Raw genomic sequence first — 26,820 nt, forward strand, 5'->3', positions numbered from 1 at the left:
TGAGGAGCTGACTGCCAAGATCTCTCCAAGTCTGACCTTTCCTTGGAGCATGGTTATTTCAGCACGCTTTGCTCTTTATCTTGAATCACAGAATACCAGGTTCTCTGTGAACAAAAGCAATTTTTCCTAATTTACATGTGTCTTTCAGAATGTCCCTTCCTAAAGAACAGAGGGAATCCATTCTTGTATCGTGCATTCCACTCTGCATATTTTGTTATGAGTGCCTAATTAAGTATGTTAAGTGCTAGTTCTCAGTAATTGATAACACTGAACCACTCATTGCATATCTAGGGAAAACAATAGACACAACTTTATAACAAGTTGATCATAGCCACCTAGGGGAAGGTGTAATTTTTAACTTCTAGCAAGGTTTAAATGACTGGGAACAAAGTCCAGACAAATTATTTAGGTCGTTACAAAATGAGGCTCTGAGTTGCAATGCTTTTAGGCTGCCCTTCTCTCTCTTATGTAGCCTCAGGCATTGAATTAGAGCTTGAACATATATTTGGTTCCTATCCTGGTTTTCTTGTGGCTCAAAATCACATGTGTGTTGTTTTTTGCTGGATTATTCTTTTGTACCTGTCCTTTGTTTGCTGCCACAACAAGAGACAAAGAATCCTAAGGAGAACTGCTAAAAATGCATATTCATGTTTCTCCTACCCTTCCCCCAGTCTCCACTCTCTCCCTCCCACCCCTTCCCAAATTCCATTAATATTTACAGAACAAGAGCCAGAACTCCAGCATTAATCTCAAATTCAGAATGAGATTTTTCTGGCTCTATCTGCAGCTAATGCAGAAGACAACAGAGGTTAGAAATGCACTTTAAAAAAAAGAAAAAGAACAAAAGGCCTTTTCATATTCAACACACTGGTTGGATTGTGTTAGGTATAAAAAAGCTTTCAAAGACCACAGCATATGTAAAAAAATATTACATGTATTGTTGTTGGAAGGCAGAGGAACATTTATTTGCTTACTGAATGCATTGAAAGTTCCTGAGCTTTAACTTATATAAACTCATTGTTTCTTCAAATTTTGTGTGTGGAGAATACAGTTCCTTTTTTCATCTTATTGGTTCATGTACAGATAAGCAGTAAAACCAAAAAGTCAAATGAACAGAAAGAGAGCTGTGTTGATAGTTACATGCCAGCAATGTACAAACTAAGCATTTGTAAGGAGATGTCTAAACAAACTTCAAAACCAGTGAAGTTTTGCAAACATAAATTTCATAAACAAACTGAAATTGAGTGGAGAGTGGAAAGAATGAAGAATTCAGATAATTTGCATTTGTTCTCTTTGACCCCAAACTAAGTATTTTCTTTCATTTTCATTGTTCAGTGCGCAGAATGTGTTATTAACCATTTTGAATTGACTTTAAAAGCCAAAATCCAAGATAAGTATTACTGTTCTTCCAAATTGTTTTTGTTTCAATATTGGTTTATTCAGTGGAAAGTATTTGCTGACTTCTGTAGTCTGCATAGGCACTTACTCTTCTGTGACCCCTGTCCTTGATTGTTTCAAGAGTCACTTTTCCCTGCCGTGGGGAGGATACCTTGTGTCCCTGTCCAGTTGCTGTGTGGTTCTGGCGTCTGGTGACCTCAGTGAGTTGTCAGCAGACAAATTTGTTAACTGTGTCAAGTAAGGGTTTTGTCCATCTGGTTGTGAGGCCAAGGGTTATTTCAGAGGACAGAAGCTGATCTGAATTCTTTAAATGAAGAAGGAGGTCATCTGCATGTCCTGTGGAAGATGGTTTGGCAAAGCAGTCTGGAGAAGCTAGCTCTGCAGTATCCATGTTCTGTTCTTCCTCCAAGGGATTGAGAGAGCATATTTTAGCAAAGGATTCCTCAATCCATCCAATACCCCAAAATACATAAACACAGAAAATGTTGGTGGTTTTCTTTTTTTTTTCCCTTTTCAATATGGATTCATTTATTCTTAAATTCCAAGAAAATACCAAAACCCATCAGTCTATCCTTTAGTCTGGAAGTTTGTATTATTTGTTTTTTTGGGAAGGACTCCCATATTTTCTTCTCATCTCTCTGGCATTAGAATTGGCTTATCTCACTTTTCTGATGAACCTACATTTTACAGATAAATGAAAACATAGGGGTTTATTTTTCAAAACTGAAACAGTTGGATTGTCTTTTTTGTTTTACTGGGATAAGCATCCACAATGCTCTGGGGAATGGAGAATGATCTAAAATAAGCCTAGCTGTTTTTTGTTGTTTATCTGTTTCTTTTTGCATCTGTCTTAGTATTTATTGCTACCATCTGCGTTTCATTTCAGGTTGTCTAATGTCTCATTCTGCATGTTCTTTGCCTATTCTTTTTACATAGCCTTGGGCTGTAATATCACCATTTGCCTACAAGAGATCCATTTCTATCTGTAACAAAATGAATTGCATTCATCTGTGTAATTCATTTCTAATGAATGCCTTGCTCCTCATTAAACAGTGATTTACCTTTGTTTCCCTTTCCTACACTGTCAACACGAACCATTTTGAGGTCCTGTGGAGACATGCTAATTTGAGAAAGCAAAAGTCAATGCAACTAAGCACTCATGGGGGCCATCCTCCTTGGCACTTTCAAAAATATTCATGGGACATGTTGCAGAATAAAATTTGCAGGTGAATAGGAAGACTCAAAATATTTTCCTGTTCATAAGCTCTCAGTGTAGGAAGGCAATGCTTGACAGTTTAAATGCAGTTCTCCTTGACACTGCCAGGAGCAAATGAATCTTCTCAGACCTGGTCTGTTCTGCAAGAATTTTACCTATCACAGGCACATTTTGGGAGACTGTACTCTTGGTTCACTGTCCTCTCTCTACCTTTTCAGGAATATTAAAATATTTTAACTGTATTTTCAGATTAATATTTCTAAATACCTAATTTTGAGATACATCAAAATGTTACAGGCTTGAAAATACTTTATTTCAAATTTTTAATGAGATGTAAAGATTCATATAAATATTTATTGCCTTTGTCAATAGTATCTAAAGGAAAAGGATGAATGCCATTAATTAGTGAAATAGGGTTGCAGAGTAATTTTGTTACAGATTTGATTCTTATGCAACTTTTGTGTAATGCACTTTGAAGTTCTCCAGCAACATTCCCTTTTCCAACCCTGCACTTTGCAGAACAGCAGAATCTGCCATGTGTGCAAATAGATCTGTGCTGCTGACAGATGATGGTTAGAGTATGGGATGAATTACCAAGTTTATTTTCACTTTAACCCTAAGCAGAGTTTGAACTGCAGCAATGGATTATGAATATGAAAATACCATTGGTAAACATAAATTAGAGCAATGCAGGAAGTTTTATTTACAGCCTCTTCAGCTCTTACTTTGGTGATAGTACAAGCCACTCATCAACATTTTTGATCGCTTGAATTCAGCTTGGCATTTTTCTGTATTGATTTGTGTGTTGGGCCAGCCTGATCCCCAGTTGAAACTCTAGAATTGCCAGTGGGCATCAGTGGATTTACACCATGGACTAATTTGATCATGGTATTATGAGGGGATTGGAGCATGGGAGGTTGGGTTTTTGTAACTGGTCTTGCCTAAGTCGTGTAGTATTTGGAAGTAAGAACACTGATTAATGTAACAAAACCTTATTTTTAATATACATTTTAGAGGACAAAACTGACCTTGAGAACAGTGTGATGCAGAAGAAAATTAAAATCCCCAAACTGTCTCTCAATCACATAGAAGAAGCTGGGGAAGTTACAGATTATGGGGAAGAAGATGTGGAGCTTAGACACAGTAAGGTACTGAAGTCTTTCTGGCTTTTTTTCCCCTCCTTTCCTTTTTGTATCTTTTTTGTAAGTTCTTGGGGCATATATGAACATCCTAGTTTAAGAATTCCAGACTTGCTTTTGATCCCCTTAAAACAGTGTGTTTGGTGAAATTGGGTCACATTGTGTGTGGGGGTGGGGGATGGGTTTTCAAAACCTGATTTGAGTGCAATCAGACGTTTTCCTGTGTATACTGTCTGCACAGTGTAACTGCCACCTGGGACTGATGCAACAATGCTCTTCCACTTTGGTTCAAAATGCCTTAAAAGTCACCAGTACCCACCTGTACCAGCTGTTCTTGGTGGCACTTGTGACATTGCTCACTGCTTGTTTGGAGTTGGGAAGGGTGCTCTGAGACTGCCCAACTACAGCTATGACTGAGAAGAACTGACAGTACTGTATCCCTCCATAATAACTCCCAGTTGCCTTTTTAGATTCAAATGCCAGAAACCCACTATGGAAATGTATTTATTTTTTAATATCGAATTATTTCTTTAAAAGTCTGCCAACTTTCAGAATAAGATACCGCCCTATGGCTTCATGTGTTTTGCAGCTGCAGGAGGGATATTAATACATATCCTTGTGGTGGGCCAGCTTTTTTTTAAATGTTAAATTTTTTTTTAGAAGATGAATGCAGCAGGTGTAACATCAAATAATTTTGTTTTCTGCCACATAACTCATGGATATTGTGGTATGGGAATCTGATAGTGTCAGCTTCTCACCTCTACTGTATGAGCTGCATTTGCTTTCCTTGCAGTTGCTTGGAAATTCAAATGCCTTTTCCTATTTGGCCAGTAAAACTTAGTGAAGATACGTGTACTGTCACGTATTAATCCCACTATCCAGGCCCCAGGAAAGTGGTGTGATTAAATTTGTAGGGTTTGTGCAGATGACTGAAGGTAAAATTCCACCGAGAGTTCCCAGGTCCTGAAGCCTCTGCAATGCAGTACTAATATAGAAGGAATCAGTTGATAAGGAAGATGAGGCTGGATGATACATTCTGTCTCCAGCTTCAGTGTTTTCAAATCCCTTTCAGTGTTTGCTGATAGTGTTAACTCAGTCACTCGCATCAGGCAGTTGGGTGAACGTGCTGTAGGGATAGTCAGTGAAGGTTTTGTCTCCCAAAGTGTGGGAAGGACAAGCCCTCAGTTCACAGAACTGCTTTGTGCCTGTGCTGCTTTCACCTCTGATGTCGTCACAGGTGACAAACGGAGCACACAGTTCGTTCTTTCTCTTGCTTATCAGAAAATCAACTGCTGTCAGAAATCTGAATGTTAAGGGTAAACTTTAAAGGAAAAGAGATCTAGATGAACTTTTTCAAAAAGAAATTAATGGTACGGAGTCAAGTGACCTATATACACTGCCTTTGTGAGTGTTGCACAGATACAGGAAGGCCTTTAACTGCCTCAGAACTTTGTACATGCTTTTAGCTGAGTTATAGCTGCATGTTAGTTGTGCTGCATATTATATCCATAAGAACCTGTTAGGCAAAGCATTTTTGCAGACTAGCTTGTCTTAAGTCTTTTGGAAGACAAGAATATTAACAGTTCCCAAGACTCTCCTAATTTATTTGTTTTTTATTGAAACGTGCAGAGACAAGATGGGAGGAAACAAAGTGAAGGTACACACAAAAGCATTGAAGCAGTTGTTGCTCGCCTTGAAAAACAGAACGGGATGAGTCTCAGTAATACTTCCAGCCCTGAGGAGGCTTTTATGGAGGCTACAGAAGGCATGAACAATATGGACGATGCTGTAGTTCCTCGGATTCTCTATGAGGAATTGCTGAGGAGTTACCAGCAGCAACAGGAAGAGATGAGACACATTCAACAGGAGCTTGAGAGAACGCGGAGACAGCTTGTGCAACAGGCAAAGAAGCTAAAGGAGTATGGGGCACTCGTGTCAGAAATGAAAGAGCTCAGAGACTTGAACAGGAGGCTCCAGGATGTACTGCTCCTAAGACTAGGTAGTGGTAAGTGCCGGACTTAAGTGGGACTAGTTTGAATGAATTTTGCAGGTGTGATCAATAGTCATGGAAATGTATTTGAAGAATAGCAGTGGTTGTTAAACCGGACATTGAATGTTAAAAGGGTTTTCTGCTGTGGCTGTACAATATGTGTTGAATTTGTATGCTATGTACGTCTGGGGTTTTCTTTAAAAACTAGAGGTCTTTGTGCTGGTATGGCTGAATCAGAGTTCCATTTTAAGCAGCTGTATTATAAAGAGTCTCTGACGTTCCAATATATGCTGAAAAAGTTAATAAAGCATCATCTGCAAAATATACCAATATGTTCCAGTTTAAAAAAAAAAAAGAAAAGAAAAGGCACTGGAATGAATAGTGGGGCTAAAACTAATTTATCCTTTGCAGTTAGGGATTTTGTTTGTTGTTATGTGACTATGTTACCTTCCATTTTCTGACCCCTCTTCCCATTAGTAGTTTATTAGAATGTGATATATTCCTGAAGTTTTAGCAGTGGCTTTAAACAGCCATGCTATTTGAAAAACAGTGGATTGTTAAAAGCATAATTAAAAAGGCTTTATATTAGTCTCCCGTTTATCAACACTTGTTGCAAAATGCAGGTTTTTGTAATTTGGATTTCAGTTTTAAATATCTTGGGTCAATTGCTCCTTTGTTTGGGTTTATAACAATTATTTAAGCATTATGTTGGAATAAATGGGAAAAAAGACAAAATAAAAAGTTCATCCTTTTCATTGAAGATGGTACCCTTGGAATACCTTCAAAAATTTGACTAATTACATTTATTTGCGATTAGAATGTGGTACTGCTGTGTTGAAGATTTGCTCGGTGACTGAAACTTGGTTGAAATCTATGCATCCAAACTTAGCATGCCGTTCTTATGTCTGCCTTTGTGTATCTGGAAACTTAATTTTTGCATGTCAGTTGGATATTGGCTCTTCTCCTGGACTGGAACGAGTGCATGCAATTTGCATGTGGGTCTGAGTTACCCTCACGTACAGAGCTGGGCCTGGGAGAGCATGTGCCTGTGCTGTAGCATGTGTTCAGGTGTGCCCACACCCTTGGAGCCAGGTTCTTGGAGTGTCCCACAACCTAAACTGGGTGTCTGATTGTGAATGCTCATCATTGTTACACTGTGCACAATTAAAATGTTGTTACTTACCATAAACATTCTAGTTAACTTTCTAAATAAAACTAAATAGGCAAGGTTGCCGCAGCCCGAAAAAGACGATGTGGTTGGCAGGAGATTCCACTGAGCTTTCTAAAATTTTCCTTGGATGGAAAGATGTTTCTTCATCTGCAAGTAGTTAGCTGGAATTTATGGGAATGGAGCACGAGCCAGATGTTGGTAGGCAATGGGGCTGAACAGCATAAAGTACCAATTTAGTTGGTAGACTTGACAGCAGTTGGAGTGGTGAGACCAGCAGTGAAATGAAGACAGCTACTGAATTCTATCTCTTTTCTTTCACTTTAAGAAAAAGAAGATGCATTTTTTTTGCTTCAGCCAAATAAAGAAACCTTAGGAGAAAAAGAGAAAAAAGAAAAAAAAAAAAAAGAAAGAGGAAAAGAAACCCTGGGAAAAAGATACTGAATCTTCTCTAAATTTTGGGCATGCATTTCTATTGTATGTATCAGTGTTACAACTGCAAACAAATCTCAATTACATTGAAGACAAGTTCTTTAAATTTAATCACATACCTGGAAAAATATCAGCTATACAACACTTCCAAAAGAATTTCTTTGCTAATATTACTTGTAAGGAGCATTGGATGGTAAAGGTGGAATTTGGCCATGCTGGCTTTGTCCTTCACAGGGTTTGAATTTCCTAAGACTCAGTGTATTAACTGTTGCTTACTCTGTTGTTTTTCCTTTTAGCCTCATTCACAGCAGAGAAACAACCATGTTCTAGAAAGCTCAATACAAAACTTATGAATAATTAGCAAGGGAGACATCTTCAGCATGTTCTAAATTAGAGAGTCTGATGACAGTATGAAAAAGTACTACTTTTAATCAAGAATAGATACGTAAAGACTTTTTTAGTCTTCCTTACTTTTCCAGCTTATAAATGAGGTATGTTTGGGTATGTGAATAATCTCTGAAAATTGTTCTGAAAATAAATTACATCCTGAATTCATCTGCAGTTGCAGTGATCTCTTAAACCTAGAGTTTCAAATTACATGTAATTTATGTTACACTGCACTTCTAGCAGGCTGGACTTAATGCAAACTAATTGCATTTCTGTTTCACCTTAGAGACTTGTGATTTCTTTGCATGAGATGACAGCTGGTTTGTGCTGATGAATTGCAGCTGTGGGAAATGCTTGCCTGTTGCCATTTTAAACTTGCAGATCAAATATAGAACAGTCTCTTGAGTTAACATGCAGTCAAGTAGTCAGTCTCCTAATTTCCCATCAACGTGTTGAATTCAGTGAGGATCTGGAAGTCAATGCGTTGTACTTGAGACTTAGGCCTTCAGCTCTGCTACTAAACTGGAGCCACTTTTGTGGCAGGAATGAGGAGGTTCATCTTCCTCATGGTGACACCAAATTGCTCGTTGTCACAAAAGAGCCTTAGAGGAAGCCGTGGCAAACTATAGCAGTGAAATCAGTACTGATCCATGGAGAAATGCTTAATATCATCTTTATAATTTTAGTATATTATTTCCAGGTACATCCCTTCATGGAGGAGGCAGGCATTTCACCAGGGCTCTAGGGACCAGAGCAGTGGAAAAATGGGATGACTGTTGTGGAAAAGGTTGTGGTGTCTCTTGAGCTCCTGGAATAATGTGTGCAGCCTCTTGCCTTGCCCATGTGGGGAGCTGGAAGCCCTGCAGCTGTAGGCCTTTGCACTTTGTTTTGTTGCACCTGAAAACATACCTAATTGGCCCTCTTTTTATCAATAGAGTGTAAGATAATTTAAAGAATTAGATAACTGACTCTCCCCTGTAGGGACTTGAAATAGCCCTTGGATTGCAAAAGAAGAACTTCAAGAACTTCTTTAAAAATAGCTGTGTCACAGGCAAAATCTGTGCCATTTCCTGTGGCTGGAAATATGGTCAGAAGTACTGAAGTTCTGTAGGGATAATGCTTGGGTGTTTTTAGCTCCCTGATAATTTCTTCAATTTCATGTTAGATTGCTGAGAATTAGTGTTGCTCCAAAGTCAGGTGGTATACTCACATTCATTCAGAAACATTGATTGATCAGCATGTGCACACAGACCCCCAAGGTTTTATTTTTAATCTCAGTTTAATTTCAGTGGTCCAGTATACAGTGTCTTGGCACTGACACCAGAGTAGGGAGAATAAAATGCAATTTGTGTCATGTCAGGAATTACTGTTTTTCAGCTTTTCTACATTTGTTTGGCTTTTTGGTGTTTAAAAAAAAAAAAAGTCCCAAGGCTTTTATCAACTACAGAAAATACCAATATTACCACTTCTCAGACTTATGTTGTTTTGTTTCAAATTCTGGTCAACCATATGCAAAAACTTACTGCTTACAAATGTATGCTGACCGCTTTATCAGTCAATTTGTTTTTACTTTCTTACTAATTTCAGGAGTGGCATGTAGCCTAAGATGTATTTTTGAGGAAAAGGGAAGGTAAAGGGAAGCCTTCTACCTCTTCATCCTGATTTGAGTTTGCTGGCCTCTTGGATATTCTAAAAAACACAGTCAGAAGGAGAAAGATTTTGCAATAAAACATTTATTCCTTTTTGCATTCTGAAAATTGTCTTTTTTTGTTTTTCCCTGATCCTTATTACATAAATGCTGTCATTGTTAAGCCTTTAGATGGAGATATATATTTTTATATGTTCTATTAATCATCTTTAAAATAAGAGGCAGAGAGGAGGATCTTGGAGTGTGGTGAATGGGGCACACCGCTCTGGCAGGCAGGCAGGAGTGCCGGTTGCATGTGCAATTTCCAGTGTGCAGGGTTGAAAATGCAGAGTTTAGTGGTTGTGGAAGGGCTGTGGAGACTGCCTGGTTAGAGGCAGGTTTCTGTTTGGGAATCAAAAATCAGGATATAAAAAAGAGATTTTAAAGGCTTTCTTTTGGTGACTTCTAAGCAAGTAGTTAAAGCATGAATTGGAGCAGAGGTATTCTGACCTGGGAGAGCTGTGGTTGTTGTGGACTTTAATCAGCTTTTTCCTTGGGGAAGCTCTGAAAACCAAATTCCAGCTGTGTCAATATATGACTAAAAACAGTAAAGGACTTCTAAACAGGGAGTAGTAAAAGTGTTTAAAGGGAAATAAACGTTTCCTGCTAGGAAGAAGGTGGTTATATTTAGGTGTCTCTTTCAAAGTGACTTTCAAAGTATAAGAAAATAGCCCTTTGTTGAAGAATGTAAAGTAACAGCTTTAGAGATGACTTCTTAATGTCACACTGGCAATTACATCCCTGCATCTACTTGTTCAGCTGTGCCCATGCTGTGGGTAGGCTTTGGGGGCATTAACCAGTACAGGTCTTCCCCCAGTCTCAATCAGCTTTACTGTCTCAGGTTTAGGAAGTTCAGTTTGTCTTGGCTGTACTGTTGTACATTCATTCATAGAGGTGTTTACTAAGATCACTGTGAAATTATAATGCAAATGGGATGTTTTGTGATTTGTCTGTTTGTGCCATGCTTGCACTGGGGCTGGCTCTTAAGACCCTCTTGTTGGTGGCACTGCAGCGTAGGATTGTCTGAGTTGCCAAGACAACTTTTAGTCATTGGTGAGCGTGGAGTGGCAGCCAGCTGAGAACGTTGAGCTGGCTCTGTAGGTGTAGGATAAGCTATAGGATAAATGTCAAATGCTGACAACGGAGGAAGCACTGCTATTGCTGTATAATAATCTCTAAATGAAACTGCACAAAGTAGGAGGGATGAATGCTGTGCTTGTTCTAGGCACAGGAACTATTTAAGATGCGTGACTAAGACTCGAGTTGTGGTGCCAGCGTGACTTGCAGAGTTGGATCAGCTCAGGGCTGGGTCTGTGTGCACAAACACTGAGCAGGGAGCTGAGGGGTGACCTGATGATCGAGTTGTCACTGGCTGAAGATGTCAGGGTTGGGCTGCAGAGTGGTGCAGTGCTCTCAGCACCAGCCTGGGACAATCTAGCACTGACAAGTAGGTGAGTTTATCCTTAGAGTTCTGGACATGGGGTATTTCCGTGGTGTCCAGTGTGGAGCCACCGGCCCTGCATGGAACTTCAGTGCCTGCTGGAGCTTCTTGGGATCCTAGAGCCACACATCAAGGGACACTGATAGGCCTGGGACCATAGCCTAGACTTCTGGTGGAACCCCTGCAATGAATGGAGTCAGGAAATCCGGCTCACAAATCACTTTTAGTTTGTTCTTCTGCCCTTTTAGGAACATTTTATATCTTTGATCTGGGAAAGAAAAGTTGATGACTAACAAAATAACTATTCCCCTTTAAAGCCTCAAACATATGCTTAGTAGTATTCCATTGTTTAATTTGTGCATAATTTTTGTTGATTAAAAATAAAAATCAGTGTTGGATGAATTGGACAATCAAATTTTAATTATGTGGGGTTTTTTAACCTTTGATAGTCTTTCTGTGAATGATACTTCAGCATAAGGAGCCTAAGTCTGTTTCCTTCGTAGCATTTCTGCAGATTCTCCCTATTTTCATACACCTCTGTTATATCTAAAGAGATTTTGGATTTCTATAATATTTGTAATTCTGTGTGGATAATTTATGTAATTATCACAGTAAATTATGCAGGTTCCTATGCAACTATATGGCAATTCTTATTTGAAGAATTACTATTGTTGCTTTTGGTTTATAATTTCAGTATCATTTTAACATAATTTCCTTAGTGTGCATTGAAGAAATCTTACCCATACCTGTAATTGTCCTTATGCTTTCGGAATAAAATTAAACACTTAAATTAAAATTAAACATTTTAATGTTTATAAAGCAGGAATACTTATCCTGCTTTTAGTTACTGATGTTCAGAAGTAGGGTTTTGGTTTAGATTACTTCTAACATTAAAATGAACATGACTAATATGTTATTTTATGCTAATCATGGGTGATGAAGGGATTGATTTCATGTTCTCTGGGATAGCAGACAGCTCTCTTTTCTTAACTGTCTAGGACCTGCCATTGAGGTTGAAAAAGTAAAACCTGAATCAATTGAGCCCGAACCTGAGGTACAGAAGACCTTCAGTGAGGAAGCAAATACATCAACGTACTACCCTGCCCCTGTTCCAGTAATGGACAAGTATATTCTCGAGAATGGAAAGGTATTTTATATTAAATATAGCATGAGTCATTTTTAAATGTCCATCTGGTGATGTTCTTGTGGAATTTTCATTGATTGTGGGGGTTTTGCATGGTAGCAGCTTGTAGAAGCTTCCTCAGTTTTCATGAAGGTGTGCTGTTTTGCTGAGCAGAATTGTGAAGTTACACAGATATGAAGAGCATAGAAAAATATCCTCAGTGGTGAGAGCACTGAATGATATGCAACATGAGGAATATAGTTATTAAATAAATATTCATGCACAGGCAAATTGACATAGTCTTCAGTTGGTGGCATCCATAAATGCACCAAATATTGACCAAAGTCAGTAAGCCACGTTATAAAGTTACATGAGTCTACTTAACCAAAATACTTCTTCCTAAAGGGTTTTTAATGTTTATAATGTGCTCTAGTCATATTGCAGAGAAGCCCTCATGTTTGGGTTGGAGTGTAGGAGGTAGTTATGAACCCTGGAAGGAAAATGGGCTCCCTTGCTGCTGGTAGGAGCATTGCCACTGAATTGAGCTGATGTAGTGCTACTTTCCAGAGACTTTGTGAAGTTGCTGAAATACCATCTAGCTCTAGTTTGCCAGGAGCTGACTGAGAGCTTTTCAGATTTCAGCCTGTTTAACACATTAACTGCTCATCTACCTAGGCCTGCTTTTACAGCTGTTTTCATTATCATTAAATAAACGTGATGTTTCTTATACAAAACTGTGATTCCTTCAGAACTGCCTGTGCAGATCCTGTTTCTTGGTGTATAGAGATGCATTTGATACCCTAATCTGAGAATCTTTAGGGAGGAAGCATCCATTCCAGCTTTGCTGTGCAATGGAATTACTGATGGACTATAGCATGAAACTACTTTTTCAGATTTGTGTTAAAAGATTGACTGCACAATGTCTGTCCCTCTTGAGGAAGAATTCAATATTATCATTGGGGACAGAATGTACGTGAAAAATAGTAGAATCTTGACAGTTTGACAGGTATTTGGTTCAGATAGCTTTTCTTGCCTAATATATTTAAATATGTCATTTGCTTGATTATTTTATGTAAATTTGTGCAATGAGTACTTAGGGTGTATTACTGTGTGAGTTTCCTCTACCTCCTTCTCTTCCACTTAAGGTCTGTGGGATAGGGCACATCCTTTAGTATTTGTATGCAGCTTTTCCTGCACCCTTTTTTCATCTGTCAGCTTCTTGGCACTTCTTTTGCTGAAGTTTTCTGTCTTTACAGATATTAGTATCTCTTTAATTTTCTATATGTAATTTTGCTTCTTGGTTTGCCTATTTATTGGGTCTACAGCCAGCTCAGATGCCAAAAATGTGAACTAATAATGTATTTGGAGCATTGGAGGGTAGTTTTCTTCAGTTTCCCTTGTTCATGGCTTTATTTCAGTATTCCTTTATTGATATGCACCACTAGAGTAGTTGAAGTACTTTTTTTCCAAATCTTACCCTTTGTGGCACCAGATTTGATCTTAGTAGGATTCTTTCAGAGCAGATAAATCTCTTCCCTCCAGAGGGAAAACGGAGTCACTGAAAAAGAGCCTATGGCATTCATTTAAAGAAAAAGAAGAAGAAAGAAAGAAAAAACCAGAGTTCATCTTCTGAGCCACGTTTTAGATCCGTTGCAGATGTTAGCACAGGCACGCTGGTGAGCGCTGCTTTGAATTCGCTGCCGTCTCTGTTGCGTTGTGCTTGAAGGTTGATCCCACAGTTGCTGAAATTGGGAGTAAATTTCCCATTGATTTCATCAAGACAAGAGTCTGGCTCATGGGGCCACTCTTCCAGAAAGAGAGGAATGTCTTCTGAGCGTGGAGTTCAGTAAGCGTCCCGGAGCTTTGGGGCTGATAGGGAACAGTACCGGGCCTGCTGTAGAGAGGTAAACTGAGACACAGGCAGATTGAATTCCTCACCCTAACAGTGCTAGAAATAGAAAATGGAGATGTAAGATTGCTGTGGCTGTGGCTGTCTGTCACATAGTTGCTGTTGCCATAGGTGTTTCATACCAGCAATTGCTTTTTTAATAAATGAAGCATGTTAAAAGAAGAGATGATTTGTCTGAAGCATAAATATTAAAAATACTTCCTGTAACTTGTTCTTTTCTTTTGAGTAACTTCAAGCTAATGAATAATGTAGTAGCTTTAGAGACTAAATAATCTTTGGCAGAGGCGAACCCTAATTTTGGCAGAGAAGAATTGGATTTTTGATGAAATACAACAGTCCCTAATGTAATACAGACACCCTAAATTTGCTATGTCACAACATTTCTAATCTTAGTTCTTTTCTAGATAACTTTCAGACATTTTCCTGGAGAACTTTTCCAAGATCTAACCAGAAATAACTGAATTTAAAAATGCACTGAAATTATTTTCTGAGCACAGACTGCTCACTGCTCATTGAAGTTGCCTTACAAAATATGTAGAGAGCACCAAAAAGAGTGTGTCTTTTTAAAAATCATTTATGAAGAGGCTCAACAACAGAGAAAAAGTTAAAAAAATGAGGGTGTTTGTGTTGTGGTTGTTACTAGTTTAATTTCTGTCCACGCAGACTTGTGAAAAGCTTCCTAGAATTCCTTTAGTGTAGAAGATTCTGCAGGAGGCAGCTTGCTATATGGTTTTATGCTTTAAGGAAGGTAGAGTTTTCTTTTTTTAATATAACACAGCTTTTAGTCAAACCAGTCATGTTACTCTATTTAAGTTTTTAAACTTCTAGTTGCTTTTGAAGGATGCCATTGTAGTAAAAAATTTCTTGGGGTTATAGTCCTCATTAATAATTAAAGCAGGTTTCTATTTAAAGGAAAAGTGGTATTCAGTTGAATACAGGCAGTAAAATGTTGGGTATATAAAATTTTACAGTAGCTTTGTCCAATTTTCATTGCATTTAATGAGACTTCTGTGATACTGCTCAGATTTGTATGGGTAGCAGGCACAGTTTATGTAAAGCCAGATGAAATGAGTAAAACCACAGAAAACTAACAGCAGAGCAGTTAAAGCAAACAGTCTTCTGATGCAGTTTTGCTGTGGGATTTTGTTGATAGCATTTTTTTTGATCATAAGAAAGTTGAAAGTTAGTTTTTAGTGTTAATGTTGCAGAAAGAACCCCCATTGGACCAGATCTAATCAAAGCTAGATTTTGGATATGTAGCAATCCAATTGTTTGGTATGTTGCCCTTGTCCAGATTGTCTGAAGGTAAGTGCAGTGAGCTCTGATCAGCAGCTGAGAGCTGTAGGTCACACCTTAGCTTGTTATGATGAGAGCAAGTGTGTGTCCCAGTGAGTGAAGTCCATCACCACGTGAACAAAGCTTCTGTGTGCAGAGGTAGTTCAGGAGTTTGCACTGTACTCCAGGAACTGGACCATAGACATACAGGGTACAAAGTATTTGTGGTTCCATGCAGGGCCACGTGTGTGTGCTGGTTGCACTGGTGTCAGACTTCTGCTGGTTACTCGTGGAGTTGCCTCTGTGCTGGTGCTGGAAGGTGTCCTGAGGGTCAGGGCTGTCGGCTCAAACACGTAGGGGCAGCCTAAGGATGGTGCTCGGATTCTTGTCCGGCATTTGTCTTAAGACTGGAGCACTGGGAATCTTGGGTGGAAATATAGGGTAGCCCAGTGGGAGACAACCAAGCACAGTCAGTGCTGAGCAAGGCTAATATGCAAAATCAGACTTGAGCATCTTCCTTATGGAGACTCTCCAGTGGCTTCACACTGCATTTCCCAGTACTCATATTATCCTGCTTTACTACTTCAGTGAAATACCTCGACTTCCCATTGTTCAGATAATGGAAAGTTTATGATGTTGCTGCAATGGGTCATTGCCTAACCACAAAACAGTATTCATGTGGTGCATTTACATTGATCGTACATGATAGACACACTTTGTGTTAGAACTGGAAGTTTTACAAAGCTTCCAAACTCTCCTGGCTTATATTGAAATTGGAGCTCTCAAAATCCTTTCTCCCCTTCCAGTTACTTCAAACAATCGGTCTGGGTCTTGCCAACAGGTACAGAATACAACTTAGGAAGTAATTCTGTCTCTAATGCCTCTGGAATATGCTTTTGGCTAAAAGTCTGTTTTAGCCAAAGGGAAATGTTTCATCTTGCTCCTGAATTAGGCTGGTGCAACTGCTTGGTTTATATGCTCTGCATAATTATATAATACTGGATGTGTTCACTGTTTCCTTCTTCAATCTCTGTTCCTGACCACAGTCTTTCAGGAGAGAGGTTATGTGGGGGGGAAAAGTAGGGATTACTAAAAGGAACTATATTATATATTGAGGTTGACCTGACCCACAAAGTTGGAAGAGTTTCAGAGTTAGGCAAAATGGATTTGTTCAGCCCTAATTACTGTTATTTTAGTTCCTAATATTAATGTTCCTACAGCACTTGGATACTGTTGTGTGCTACATACCATAGATAAGTTGTTATTATTACTACCTTCTAGGTCCATCTTGGCAGTGGAATTTGGGTAGATGAGGAGAAATGGCACCAGCTGCAAGTAACACAAGGAGATTCAAAGTATACAAAAAATCTAGCGGTTATGATTTGGGGAACAGATGTTCTCAAGAACAGAAGTGTCACAGGAGTTGCAACCAAAAAAAAGAAAGATGCCGTTCCCAAGCCACCTCTCTCACCTCACAAATTAAGCATTGTCAGAGGTAGGTTATTTGAAAACTTTTGCTTCCTGCTTTGGAGTTTAACCATTAATCACCGAGTTGAAAGATGCTTCTTTTCAGCTCATTTAAAATTAACTGATTAAAAACTGTAATTCAGATTGCTATTGCATTGTGAAGTGCATACGTACCCAGGAACAGTAAAACACATTGCAATAGCTGTGCACAGTGCAGGCCTCCACAGCTGAAGAGTTGTACATTGACTTCAGTAAGGTTTGAAAAGATCATCATCACTTTAGACCACTTGCAGGGCAGGACTCTGAGCCTGGAGAACAACATGTTGTTCTAGAATTCATTTGTAACATGCTGATTTTTTAAAGTGCATATATTCCTTTAAACAGGACTGAGAGTAGCTTTACGACATTCTTTTATCCAGAACATAACCAGCTCTGGCATGAGGCACAGAAACCATTATAGCTGTGACTATAAAAATACGCATACCTTCAAAGGCAAGAAAGAATAGTTCTACCCTTTTAAGTGAAGAAAATGGAAATAGTAAAAATTAATTGTTGCATTTGAATTGGAATTTGGACAGGAAGTGTAAATCGCTGACCTCATCTGGTAGGGAAAATTGCAATGACACTTTCAGTAACTGCAAGCCTGAGTCCATGTGTGTAGTACTTTGAGAGAGTGGAGGCTTTCTCCTTTATTTAAACTGAATGGTGAATTTCAGTCCCTTTGTATCATCATGCCTGTGTTGCATCATTTCTGTCTCTCTTGGTATTTCAGGCTTCTTTTTAAGTCAGAACTGAATTGTTTCCTCACGGAACACATACTGAAATTGGATTTTTAGGTTTTGTGTCCATACTAAATTGCAATAGGGCTGAAAGAAACCGCCCCATTTGGTAGAGCTCCATTATTCTGCATTTCCTGTTCTTAGTTGCTATGTGCTCTTAACTGTGAACTCATTAAGAGGTGGTGTAATTGGCCATGAAAGTACCACATTTTGGAGTCAGAAATACGGTTCCTCTCTGAGTGTGTGCGTGTGTCTGCGTCTGTGTTGTGTGGAGTGAAATTGGAAACTTATCTCCGTACTGTCATCTTTCTTAGTTTATAAGAAATGAGTAAAGGACGTGGGGTTTTTTTTTCAGTAAGCTGCTTCAGGGTTATATGTGGAAGTGGAAGCTGTTCCATGCTGATTTTCTAGTTCTGTCTGGGGTCTCTAGGTACAATCCTTACACACGTAGCTGAGCAATGACGTACTGGCCACATAAGGAATCCACTCTGTGGTGGTGGCTCTCCCAAATGGGAAGCAGAATTGGCTGCCCTGGTGTGCGTTTACAAGCACGTAGCACAAGGGGGTTATTTTCCACTGGCCCATTGCAATGTGGTTTCCAGTTTCCCTGCTGGAGGCTTTTGCTCTTCAGTGCTGCTGGCGAGGTTGTTTCTGTGAGAATTTCCTCTTCTACTTTTGTCAGGGCTACTCTATATTGCTCGAGCCATTTAAATGACAACTTTCTTCTAACTCCCTTTGTTTTGGCTACAGTGAGTTTGGGAGTATGCTCCTACAGGTACATGATGAGAGGCAGATGGGGCCCTTCCCTTTCTTCTCTTCCATACCTTTACACTCACCAGCAATTCAGCTCTTCCCTATTTCCTTGTTTTTCTGTGTTTTCTGTCATACTTCCGCTTCAAGCCTCAACCCTCATTTGAATTCTACTGTTACATGCCCTGGTTTTCCATGTTCCTCTTTTTAGTGTTTCTTTCACCTTGTCTCTGATTTCCCTTTTGTTAGACTCCAGCCTGTACAATCTCCTCTTGAACCAGTTAATCTGCATGGCCAATGTTGGAGGTGTCAGGCTGCCTGTATCAGTGGGACTGGGTAGTTCATAACCATGATTTTCCATGTTGTCGTGTCCTTTGCGTCAGTGTTAGCAGGTCTTGCCCCATCATGGAGAAGAAAGCAAAGCAAAACAAACAAATGACCAGCAAGGGGATAAATAGTTGAGATTTGAGAGAGTTTTCCATAGCCAGTGATTTGGATCAGGCATCACAAAAAGTAGTGAAACTCCTGGTTAGCCTTTGAGGTCTACTTGAATCTTTGGTATTCAGCAGTACAGAGGGGTGTCTCTGTCCTCCTATAAAGCCAAAAGACAAGGGAGCAGAACCTCCAAATTACTCTTTGAAGCCCTAAGCCAGTATCCTTATGCAAGTACCAAACTACTATTTCTGCACCCCCTCACAAAAATGGAAGACATGGAGAGGAAAAACTGTGATCAAAGATCTGTCTGATTCACACCAACTTTTAAAATTACAGCTTTTGAATGAGTTCGGTCAAGTGATTCTTTGCTTGGCTTTGTGCCTAAATGAACAACACAGCCTGTCTTTCCCTGGGAGTTCACCTTACTGGGTGTATCTGCCTGGGAGTGTTCTGACACTCTTGTAGGGCCAACTTATGTCCTGCAAACACAGTGCCTTTCTTCAGACTCCCAGTGATGTGATGTGCCTCTTCTTAGGTGTTGTATTTCCAATCATAGTTTATGGATGATCAGCATTTCAGCTATCAGGCTGCATGTTGGTTAATTTCATTTATTTTATATTCAGTACGTCTTACAACATAAAATTCACATTGCTTTAGATGTTCTCATCATTCTGTGGACACAGACTAACTTATTTAAAATAGATTTTTGAATGACAACATTAGCTCTTAATGTGTCTGATATCTCTATAGCTTCTTAAAAATCCCCACTGTGTAGTATGTAATAAAGAAATGATAAAAAGTATGATGGATGTGCACTGTTATAAACCTTGTTAATGCAAAATAACCTTTTATAAAACTTCTCAGAGGTTTCCAAATGAACTACAAAGCATGCATAGTACTTAATTTTCATAACTTTTTAATATGGTGCATTAGAAATGTTGTAAAGCACATTAATTAAGCAATAATCTCTATGGCTTTCTGTATATGAAGCAATAAACAGCTAATGGAATAGATCACTAGGCAAAGCAGAACAGAGTTTGTTTAACCAGTCTGGGAAGCCTACACAACAAAATACATTGGTCTGTTTATGAAAATAAAAAACCCCAAACCTGCCTGTCACTAAGGAGTTATGTCTGTTGCACCACTTCAGATTTCAGTAACTTCTGTAAGATTCTGGCACCAGACTTCCAAATCTGGGAAGAAAAATTGTCTCAATTTTCACTGCCCACATTGCTTTTGCAGTTATTGCTATTGCTTGCATTTTCTATTCCAGGTAATGTGTATTTGAGAAAGTGTATTGATCAAACATGCAAGGAGATGGCACTTGTCCTGAATAATCCACCAGTAAAAGTGAAATAAGCCCGGGGACAAGCTGATAAAGACATGGACATTAATGTATGTGGAAGAGATACAAAAAATGAAGTAAATGAGTTAGAGTGTTCTCCTGCTGGTTACTGCTTCTCTTCCTGAGCATTGTCATTTCCATACCCTCCTGAAGGGGTGAAGGTGGGAGTGACTCACTGTGGATACAGCTCTGGTGGGACACTTCACCTGGGACAAGACTAAATCTGTTGTGGAGGTTCAGACAGAGGCAGGGGTCAGGCAGGCAAGGCTGGCACTGTAAATGGTTGGGTTTAACCTGGTTTCTGTATGGAAAGCCTATTAATGTAGTCACAGCATAAGTGGAAGTTGGCCATGCCACTGATTCAAGCCTGGTGACAAATCTTGACTTAAACAAGACAGTGAATCAAGGAAAGCTTCTCTTGTCTTGCAACAAATATACACAGTGCTTACTCACTGCTGTCTCTTGAGTAGTCAGCCCAACTCAGGGCTATTGTGTTTTCTGAAAATATCCTAATGACTCTTTCCTTTTTTTTTCTCCCCAGAATGTTTGTATGATAGAATAGCACAAGAAACTGTGGATGAAACTGAAATTGCACAGAGACTCTCCAAAGTCAACAAGTACATCTGTGAAAAAATCATGGATATCAATAAATCATGTAAAAATGAAGAAAGGAGGGAAATTGCAAAGTACAATTTGCAATAAATTTTGGATTTTTAATAAAGTCTCAGTGTTTTACTTAAGTGTTGGTTTTTGATTTGTGTGGCATTTTTGCTGATGGGAGAAGCTGAATTGAAGCGTTGCTCTCTTCCTATAACTGATTCGTTTTTTGAGCGGTTCTGTCATGGTGTAAACTGCTTTTAACTAATGTAAGATATATTGTAAGTTCACTCCCAATGAAAACTGAAGTTTCCAAGGTTTCTCCAGCGAGTTGCAGTTTGTTACCTGCAGTTGTACATTGGTTCTGTTTCTGCGGACACCGACCCTTTTGCCCTGCGTTGAATTTTGCTGGAGTTGGTGGATCTCAGCTGCAGTAAAACAGCTCCTTAGAAGGAAGAACTGTACAAAATTCACTTTGCTATTGAAAAGGATTTTACTGTATTTTACAAAGTGTTTTTTTCTGAAATGAAGTTTCAATCGTTTGTTTTTATAAATCTTTGTTTTGATCTCTAACAATGTATTTGATCAAAAATACACAAAGAACGTTTCTTTTTCAATTATCTTGTAGGCAGATCACTATTACCACCACAGTTAAAAAAAACTAAAACTAAACAATGAACAACAAAGAACCCAAAGCTGTAAGTTGTAAAATAATGATAATTCATTTAAATAAATAAATCTAAAACGAGTTCTTTTTCAGGGACCAAGACACTTCAGATTTCTGATTGTGGTATAAAGTTCCTCAGTGTGTCCATACTATTGTTCTTGAAATATTACCTTTTTAGTGTATTTGTACTTTCAAGCAATTTAAAAATTGCCACACTATGGCAAGAGTATGTACAGTAGAAAATTTAGTACAATTTTGTTTGGGTCCATAATTTAACAATGGACACTTTTAGCACAAATTTTAATTACAAATAAAAATAATTTTCTACATTGAAGTTAGACTTGCGATGCAAAGTTTTTAGAAATAATTTGTCATCTGAACTATATGTTATTGTCTGTAAGTGAAGCAAAATATTCTCTTTTCATGAAGGATTAAGAGATAACTTGAGGTCTGGACTGATGAATTTTGAGGGTTTGTGATCTCACTTAACCTTCCATTTATTCTGTGCTCACAACTGTGATTGTCTGCCTTTCAGCCTCCCTGTTCCCGAGTGTCAGCATTTGTTTCTTTTCTACCACTGCAATTCTGTTTCCTGTAGTCTTGAAAAACTTCCCATTTCTTATCACCTTCCTGTAGCACTGGTTCACCCTGAGGTGAAGCCTTTTTCAGTGTCCTGTAAATGTAGATAATGTGGAAAGGAACAGGCTGCTGAGGCGAACTCGCCATGCCTGGAAGTATTTAAGTGATAAAAGGTAAAGATGTGGCACATGGGGACATGGTTTAGTGGTGGGATTGGCAGTGCTGGGTGAATACCTGGACTTGATGATCTTAAAGGTATTTTCCAACCTAAATGATACATAATTCTTTAAAGGGCTGGGTGGGTGGAAGAAAAAAAGGGGAAGGGAGGAGGAGGTGTGCTAGACCTGCCCTGCCTCTCTTGGAAGGGATGAGATGAACAACAGGTTTTTTCTCCCTGTGCTTCACCTGTATGTAATTAATGTCTTAACTCGTAACTGAGTGTTTGCTTTATGCTTTCTAAAGTCCACTTTCATGGTTGCCTTGCACCAACCTCGTGCTGTGCTGCCAAACAGGAACACCAAATTTTCACCACTGGTGCACCTGCATTCCTGTCCCTTCCCTTAACCCCACAGTGTGCCTAAGCAGGTGTGTCAGATCCCACTGATTTCCAGGGTTCCTTTCTCAACAGCTGCTTCCCATGGGATGGAGCCCATGGGTGGAAAGAGCAGGAGTGTGTTTTTCCAGGGCCTCATGTGTGCCCCGAAGTTTCTTTGAACAGCCTCCCTTGTCTCCTGCTAATATCAAAAGTGTTCTTAGGTAGTGTTTAATGAAGTGCAGAAATGTTTATGTTTCCTAATTTGGGATGCTAAATAGCAGATTAGTGTTTAAAATGTCAGTGCATGTATCCTTTTATTAATAAAAATGAACAAATAGAGATAACATTGAAAAAAACATTTAAACAGCGAGTTTCCCCTTTTCAAGCAGACTTGTGAATGTAGAGGGTTTATTTTTTTTTAAGTGATACTAAGGCAACCCACTATTTTGGGGAAAATGCCATAATTTCCTCAGTCTTTTATGGCTTTAGTACTAATGTGTTTCCATTGTAACGTGTTCTTTAATGAGAAGATCAAGCTGTACCTTAGAAGATAAGCCTATTTTATGAAACCTGGAAAAAGCAGCTTAGAATTTAATTAGAGTTAGGACTCCAGCCTGGCCCCAAAAATCAGAGGTGTTAATTCCTTCTGCAAAACCAGCATCACCTTTCTAAGGCTTCTCCTTGATGTACTCGTCCCATCAGATGTTAATACTGCATTTTGCTGAAGAATTTAAATGTTCTCCTTGGGCACGGTATCTTGGAAGGCTTCACTAAGTTTTCCCTGGAGATTTCATCAGCCCAGGTTAGTTTTCATTTGAGTTCAACAGGGGTATTTGGGTGGCACAAAAAGTTCATTTCCCTTTGAAACTTAGTGTCAATGGGGGCTAAGAAATGTGTCCATTGGACTGGGCAAGTGGTGTTTAATGTGCCACTCGAAACTTTGTTGAGTCTTGTTAAAGGAGTAGGACATATTAAAGAGAAAGCACGTCTTCATTGTATTACAGCTGGGACGAAATCTTTGGATACTGGAAATAAGTTTTTTTGCTAATAACAAGTCATTTCTGCAGACTGTGGTTGTATGGCAGCATGCTGGGGGCTCTGCAGGGAGTAATGGGTGTGTGAGTAACATTTGATACTTGTATGTGGTCATTACTTTTGTCTTTCCCTCCCCATGAGCCGGTATCAAGGTTGTACAATTGTTTCCTAGTGTGTCTGTTTGAAGTAGGGAAATAGGTTCCGTGTTCCAGCAATACCCAAGAAAAATAGGAACTTTAATGGGGTGTGCTTTTCTGCATTGCAAAACTGATGTATAAATTAACTGTGAGTTTCATTTCATTTTCCTGCACTGCGTTTATGGCCAGGGCTGTTCTTGTTGGTACATTAATTTTTCCATAATTGTGCCTGCCCGTACATAGTTTGCTTTGTTCATATTGTGTCTGCTGTGAATCTACCATAGGAAACTTTATAGAAAATAGTCCCTACTAACTTTTTCCTGCTCTAGGGTAACTTCTTACCTGTACATCATGAGAGACAGGAGAGGGTTTTGACAGAAAATGAAGTAGATATTATTACACCCTGTAATACCCCTCGTTTGTCATTCTAAGGTTTGCGCTGTGCCATTACCTCATACTGTAAACCTGGATTTGTAAGGATCACAAAGACATGGATTTAAGAGGAAGTGACAGTTTGCTCTTTTTTTAATCAAAGCAGGAAGGAGGTATTGCTGTTATATGAATAATCTGATCTTCTGTTGCCACACATTGCTGCAGTAATTTGTGATATTCATGATCTGATCCATATTAAAGTGCCTCTGGCACACTTGCAAAGAAGCAAGATTAGAGTTAACAAAAAGGGCTTTATTTTCTATTAGTGATTTTATAAGGGATGTGAGCTGTTGTGTTAAAGGAAAGAATCCTACCAGGGACTTTTAATACGTGAGTCAGGAAATCTAGCCACTCAATTAAAAAAAGAAAACTAGTATTTATTAGAGAGGGGAAAAATATGTTCGTTTCTGCGGTTCCAGAACAGGTTTGGATTTACTGATGCTTTATAGAGATGGGAGGGTTTTTCAAAAAAAAGTAAATACCTATGTCAAAGTTGAACTCTAAGCAGGAATTCAAGGTTGCATTGGTTAGCTGTTGTTGGCTGTCAAAAGCAGGTGCATTCTCCCTGTGGGAGGTCACTTCTTTGCACCTTACCTTTGATGTTGTATCTGAGAGATTACTGTGATGGCTGCTTTGTTGTCTTAAGCAGAGATTATTGTCCTCTTGGAAGTTTTAAGTAGCAATAAATTGAACTTTTCCGGATTTACTGAAATTGTAAAGATAATTCTACTTCACACTTCCAGAATCTATTGACTTTTAAAAATTAAGGCTAAGTGCAGGTCATTGTTAAAATGATACAATCTTGATGCAGGAGCTCAGAGAATTGTGTGAATTGGAAACATTGTGTATTAGCTGTAGCTTCACTGTGTATTAGCTGTGTTCATAGCTCTTGGGAACACCAAATCTGGCTGGTTTCAGAAAGGGAAAGCAAGGTTATGTCACATGGAACTGTACTGAGGATTATTTCCATATTCCATCTTTCTGACATGAGAATTCTCTTCTGAAAGAGACAAAGACACAACTTGTGCCTCCTCAGAATGAGCTGGTTGCTTTCTCTGTACTCTTGAAAATATTTGTCATTCTGTGTGTGCCTTTAGTCTCGGATTGATGAAGTCATAACATCAATTGCTCAGACTTTATTGGTGTCATTTTTTTCATCATAACAGTGTGGAACTCTGAAGTGATTCATAGAACACCGAGGCAATAAAAGCGTTATGAAGTGCAATCATTGCATGTTTCATGCTCAATAGCTAATTTTTAATTTCACCGTCTTGGATATTTTTTCATCCCCTCAGGGTTCCTAAATAGGGAAAGAGAATCATTTGGACTGAGACAACAGGAGCAGTGATTCAAGAAGGAATTAATTTATGTGGTTGTTCATCTGTTTTACTTTTGCAATTATTTCTCCTGTTTATGTTTGAACAATAACTTTCATTCCGTGTGTCAGATACCCTCTTGTCAGGCAGTGAAATCATGGTCCTGTGGTTGTGAGATCATTTGTTTACCATAAAGAGGAAAATACCTCACTTAGAGCATCACATGAAGTTGCATTATGGCTGGATCAGAACAAAGGTGAAAGTGAGTCTGAGAGGGGAGGAAGAAACTGAACATAAAGGATTTTTTCTGTGCTGCCTTCTGGCTAGAAAACTTCTTCCTACAAAGGAAATTGTTTCCTCCACATTTAGCAGAATATCAACTTTATGTTCCTTGTTTATTGATAATAAAGCCTTAATGGAACTGAAGTCTTTATGAATATATATGTTTATTGCATCAGGCTACCTACTGTCATGCTGAATTTTGGTCTTTAGTGATTTGAAATTAAAGAGTCACAGAAAATTTCCTGAACAACCCAGGAGAGGCATAGGCTGGGGGTGATTTAGCTTTTATTGTAATATAACAATTGCTAAAAGTTCTGTGAAATAGAAGATAAGAAATGATGTGTGTTGGTATCCTTGTGTATCCTTTATAGTTGGCCTGAGCTTTCATGCTTTTGGAGAGGAGAGGGGTGCAGGTTTCATGGGATAGGCTGATCATCAGAGGAATTGGCTGTGAACACCCTTTGGTGTTCACCCTGCTGAATGTGAATGATGTCCTGGGACAGCAGCAGGGGGAATGTGCCTTGGTAGTGCCATATCACACTGCTACCAGCCCCTTCCACAGGAGACAGATGAAAAAGCTTTTATGGGAGCTTCATATCCTTTATACTCAAATATATCTTTAATGTCAGCCCAAATGTTTATTTAAATCTTACTGAATTGTAGTTTAGTTTTGAAAAGAATGTACTTTCATGTGTTTCTCATTTTTCTTGTAATTAACTGAGTAGCATTCTGGGAGACATCTTTCTCCATGTTTCAGTTGGGGTATTAAGCCACTGATACTTGAAAGTAGTCCATTTGGACATTCTGTATTTGTGAGCCAGATGAACTATGATTTTACCTTTCCTTACGGAGTCTTTTGCAGGATTTATGGAAGTATCTTTAGAGAATAATTCTCAAAATGTGTAGGATGGAAGGTGGATAGGTGGAAGCATTGTCTTCAAGCTAATGTTCTGTGTTTTCATTTCTTTAAGAGTCTTAGCTTATGAAAAACTAAAACTTTGTAAAGTAGGATTTTGCTTTCTTTTCCTGCACTGTATATTAAAATTCTTTGACACTCATTGGTTTTCTTTGCATTTGCAAGGACACTTTCATCTTCCAGGACCAAGTTGTGGTTTTTGCTGTAGATCCTTGCAGGAATAAGCAACCAAGGGTGTGCCTTTTGGGGTTAAACAAGGCTGAAGGTGTTATTGTGGGATGGAGGACAATGCAAGGAGCCACCCTCCTTGCTAGGATTGGGAAGGACACCCTTGAGGGTTGCCTTTTCTTTAGGTATTGTCCCCTAATGCAGCTCAACCAAGA

The 26,820-nt window shown here is 38.9% G+C and overlaps 2 protein-coding genes across 3 annotated transcripts in view; both read left to right on the plus strand.

Annotated features, from left to right (window-relative positions):
- Positions 1-21,128, plus strand: part of BEND5 (BEN domain containing 5) — a 31,307-nt gene extending 10,179 nt beyond the window's left edge. The window contains exons 2-6 of one of the 2 annotated variants that reach the window (XM_084211494.1): positions 3,629-3,762; positions 5,383-5,752; positions 11,857-12,005; positions 16,447-16,660; positions 20,483-21,128. In XM_084211494.1, the coding sequence (XP_084067620.1) occupies positions 3,629-3,762; positions 5,383-5,752; positions 11,857-12,005; positions 16,447-16,660; positions 20,483-20,643 (1,028 nt within the window). In that variant the 3' untranslated portion in view covers positions 20,644-21,128. Of the gene's footprint in view, positions 1-3,628; positions 3,763-5,382; positions 5,759-11,856; positions 12,006-16,446; positions 16,661-20,482 lie in introns of both variants that reach the window. The other variant, XM_084211493.1, reaches the window with a different exon arrangement.
- AGBL4 (AGBL carboxypeptidase 4) overlaps positions 1-26,820 on the plus strand; it is a gene marked incomplete at both ends in the record, with an annotated part of 878,788 nt that overhangs the window by 541,768 nt on the left and 310,200 nt on the right. The window lies entirely within an intron of this gene.

The sequence above is a fragment of the Fringilla coelebs genome (genome assembly GCF_963513975.1).
Source record: "Fringilla coelebs genome assembly, chromosome: 9".
Classification (NCBI taxonomy): Eukaryota; Metazoa; Chordata; class Aves; order Passeriformes; family Fringillidae; genus Fringilla; species Fringilla coelebs.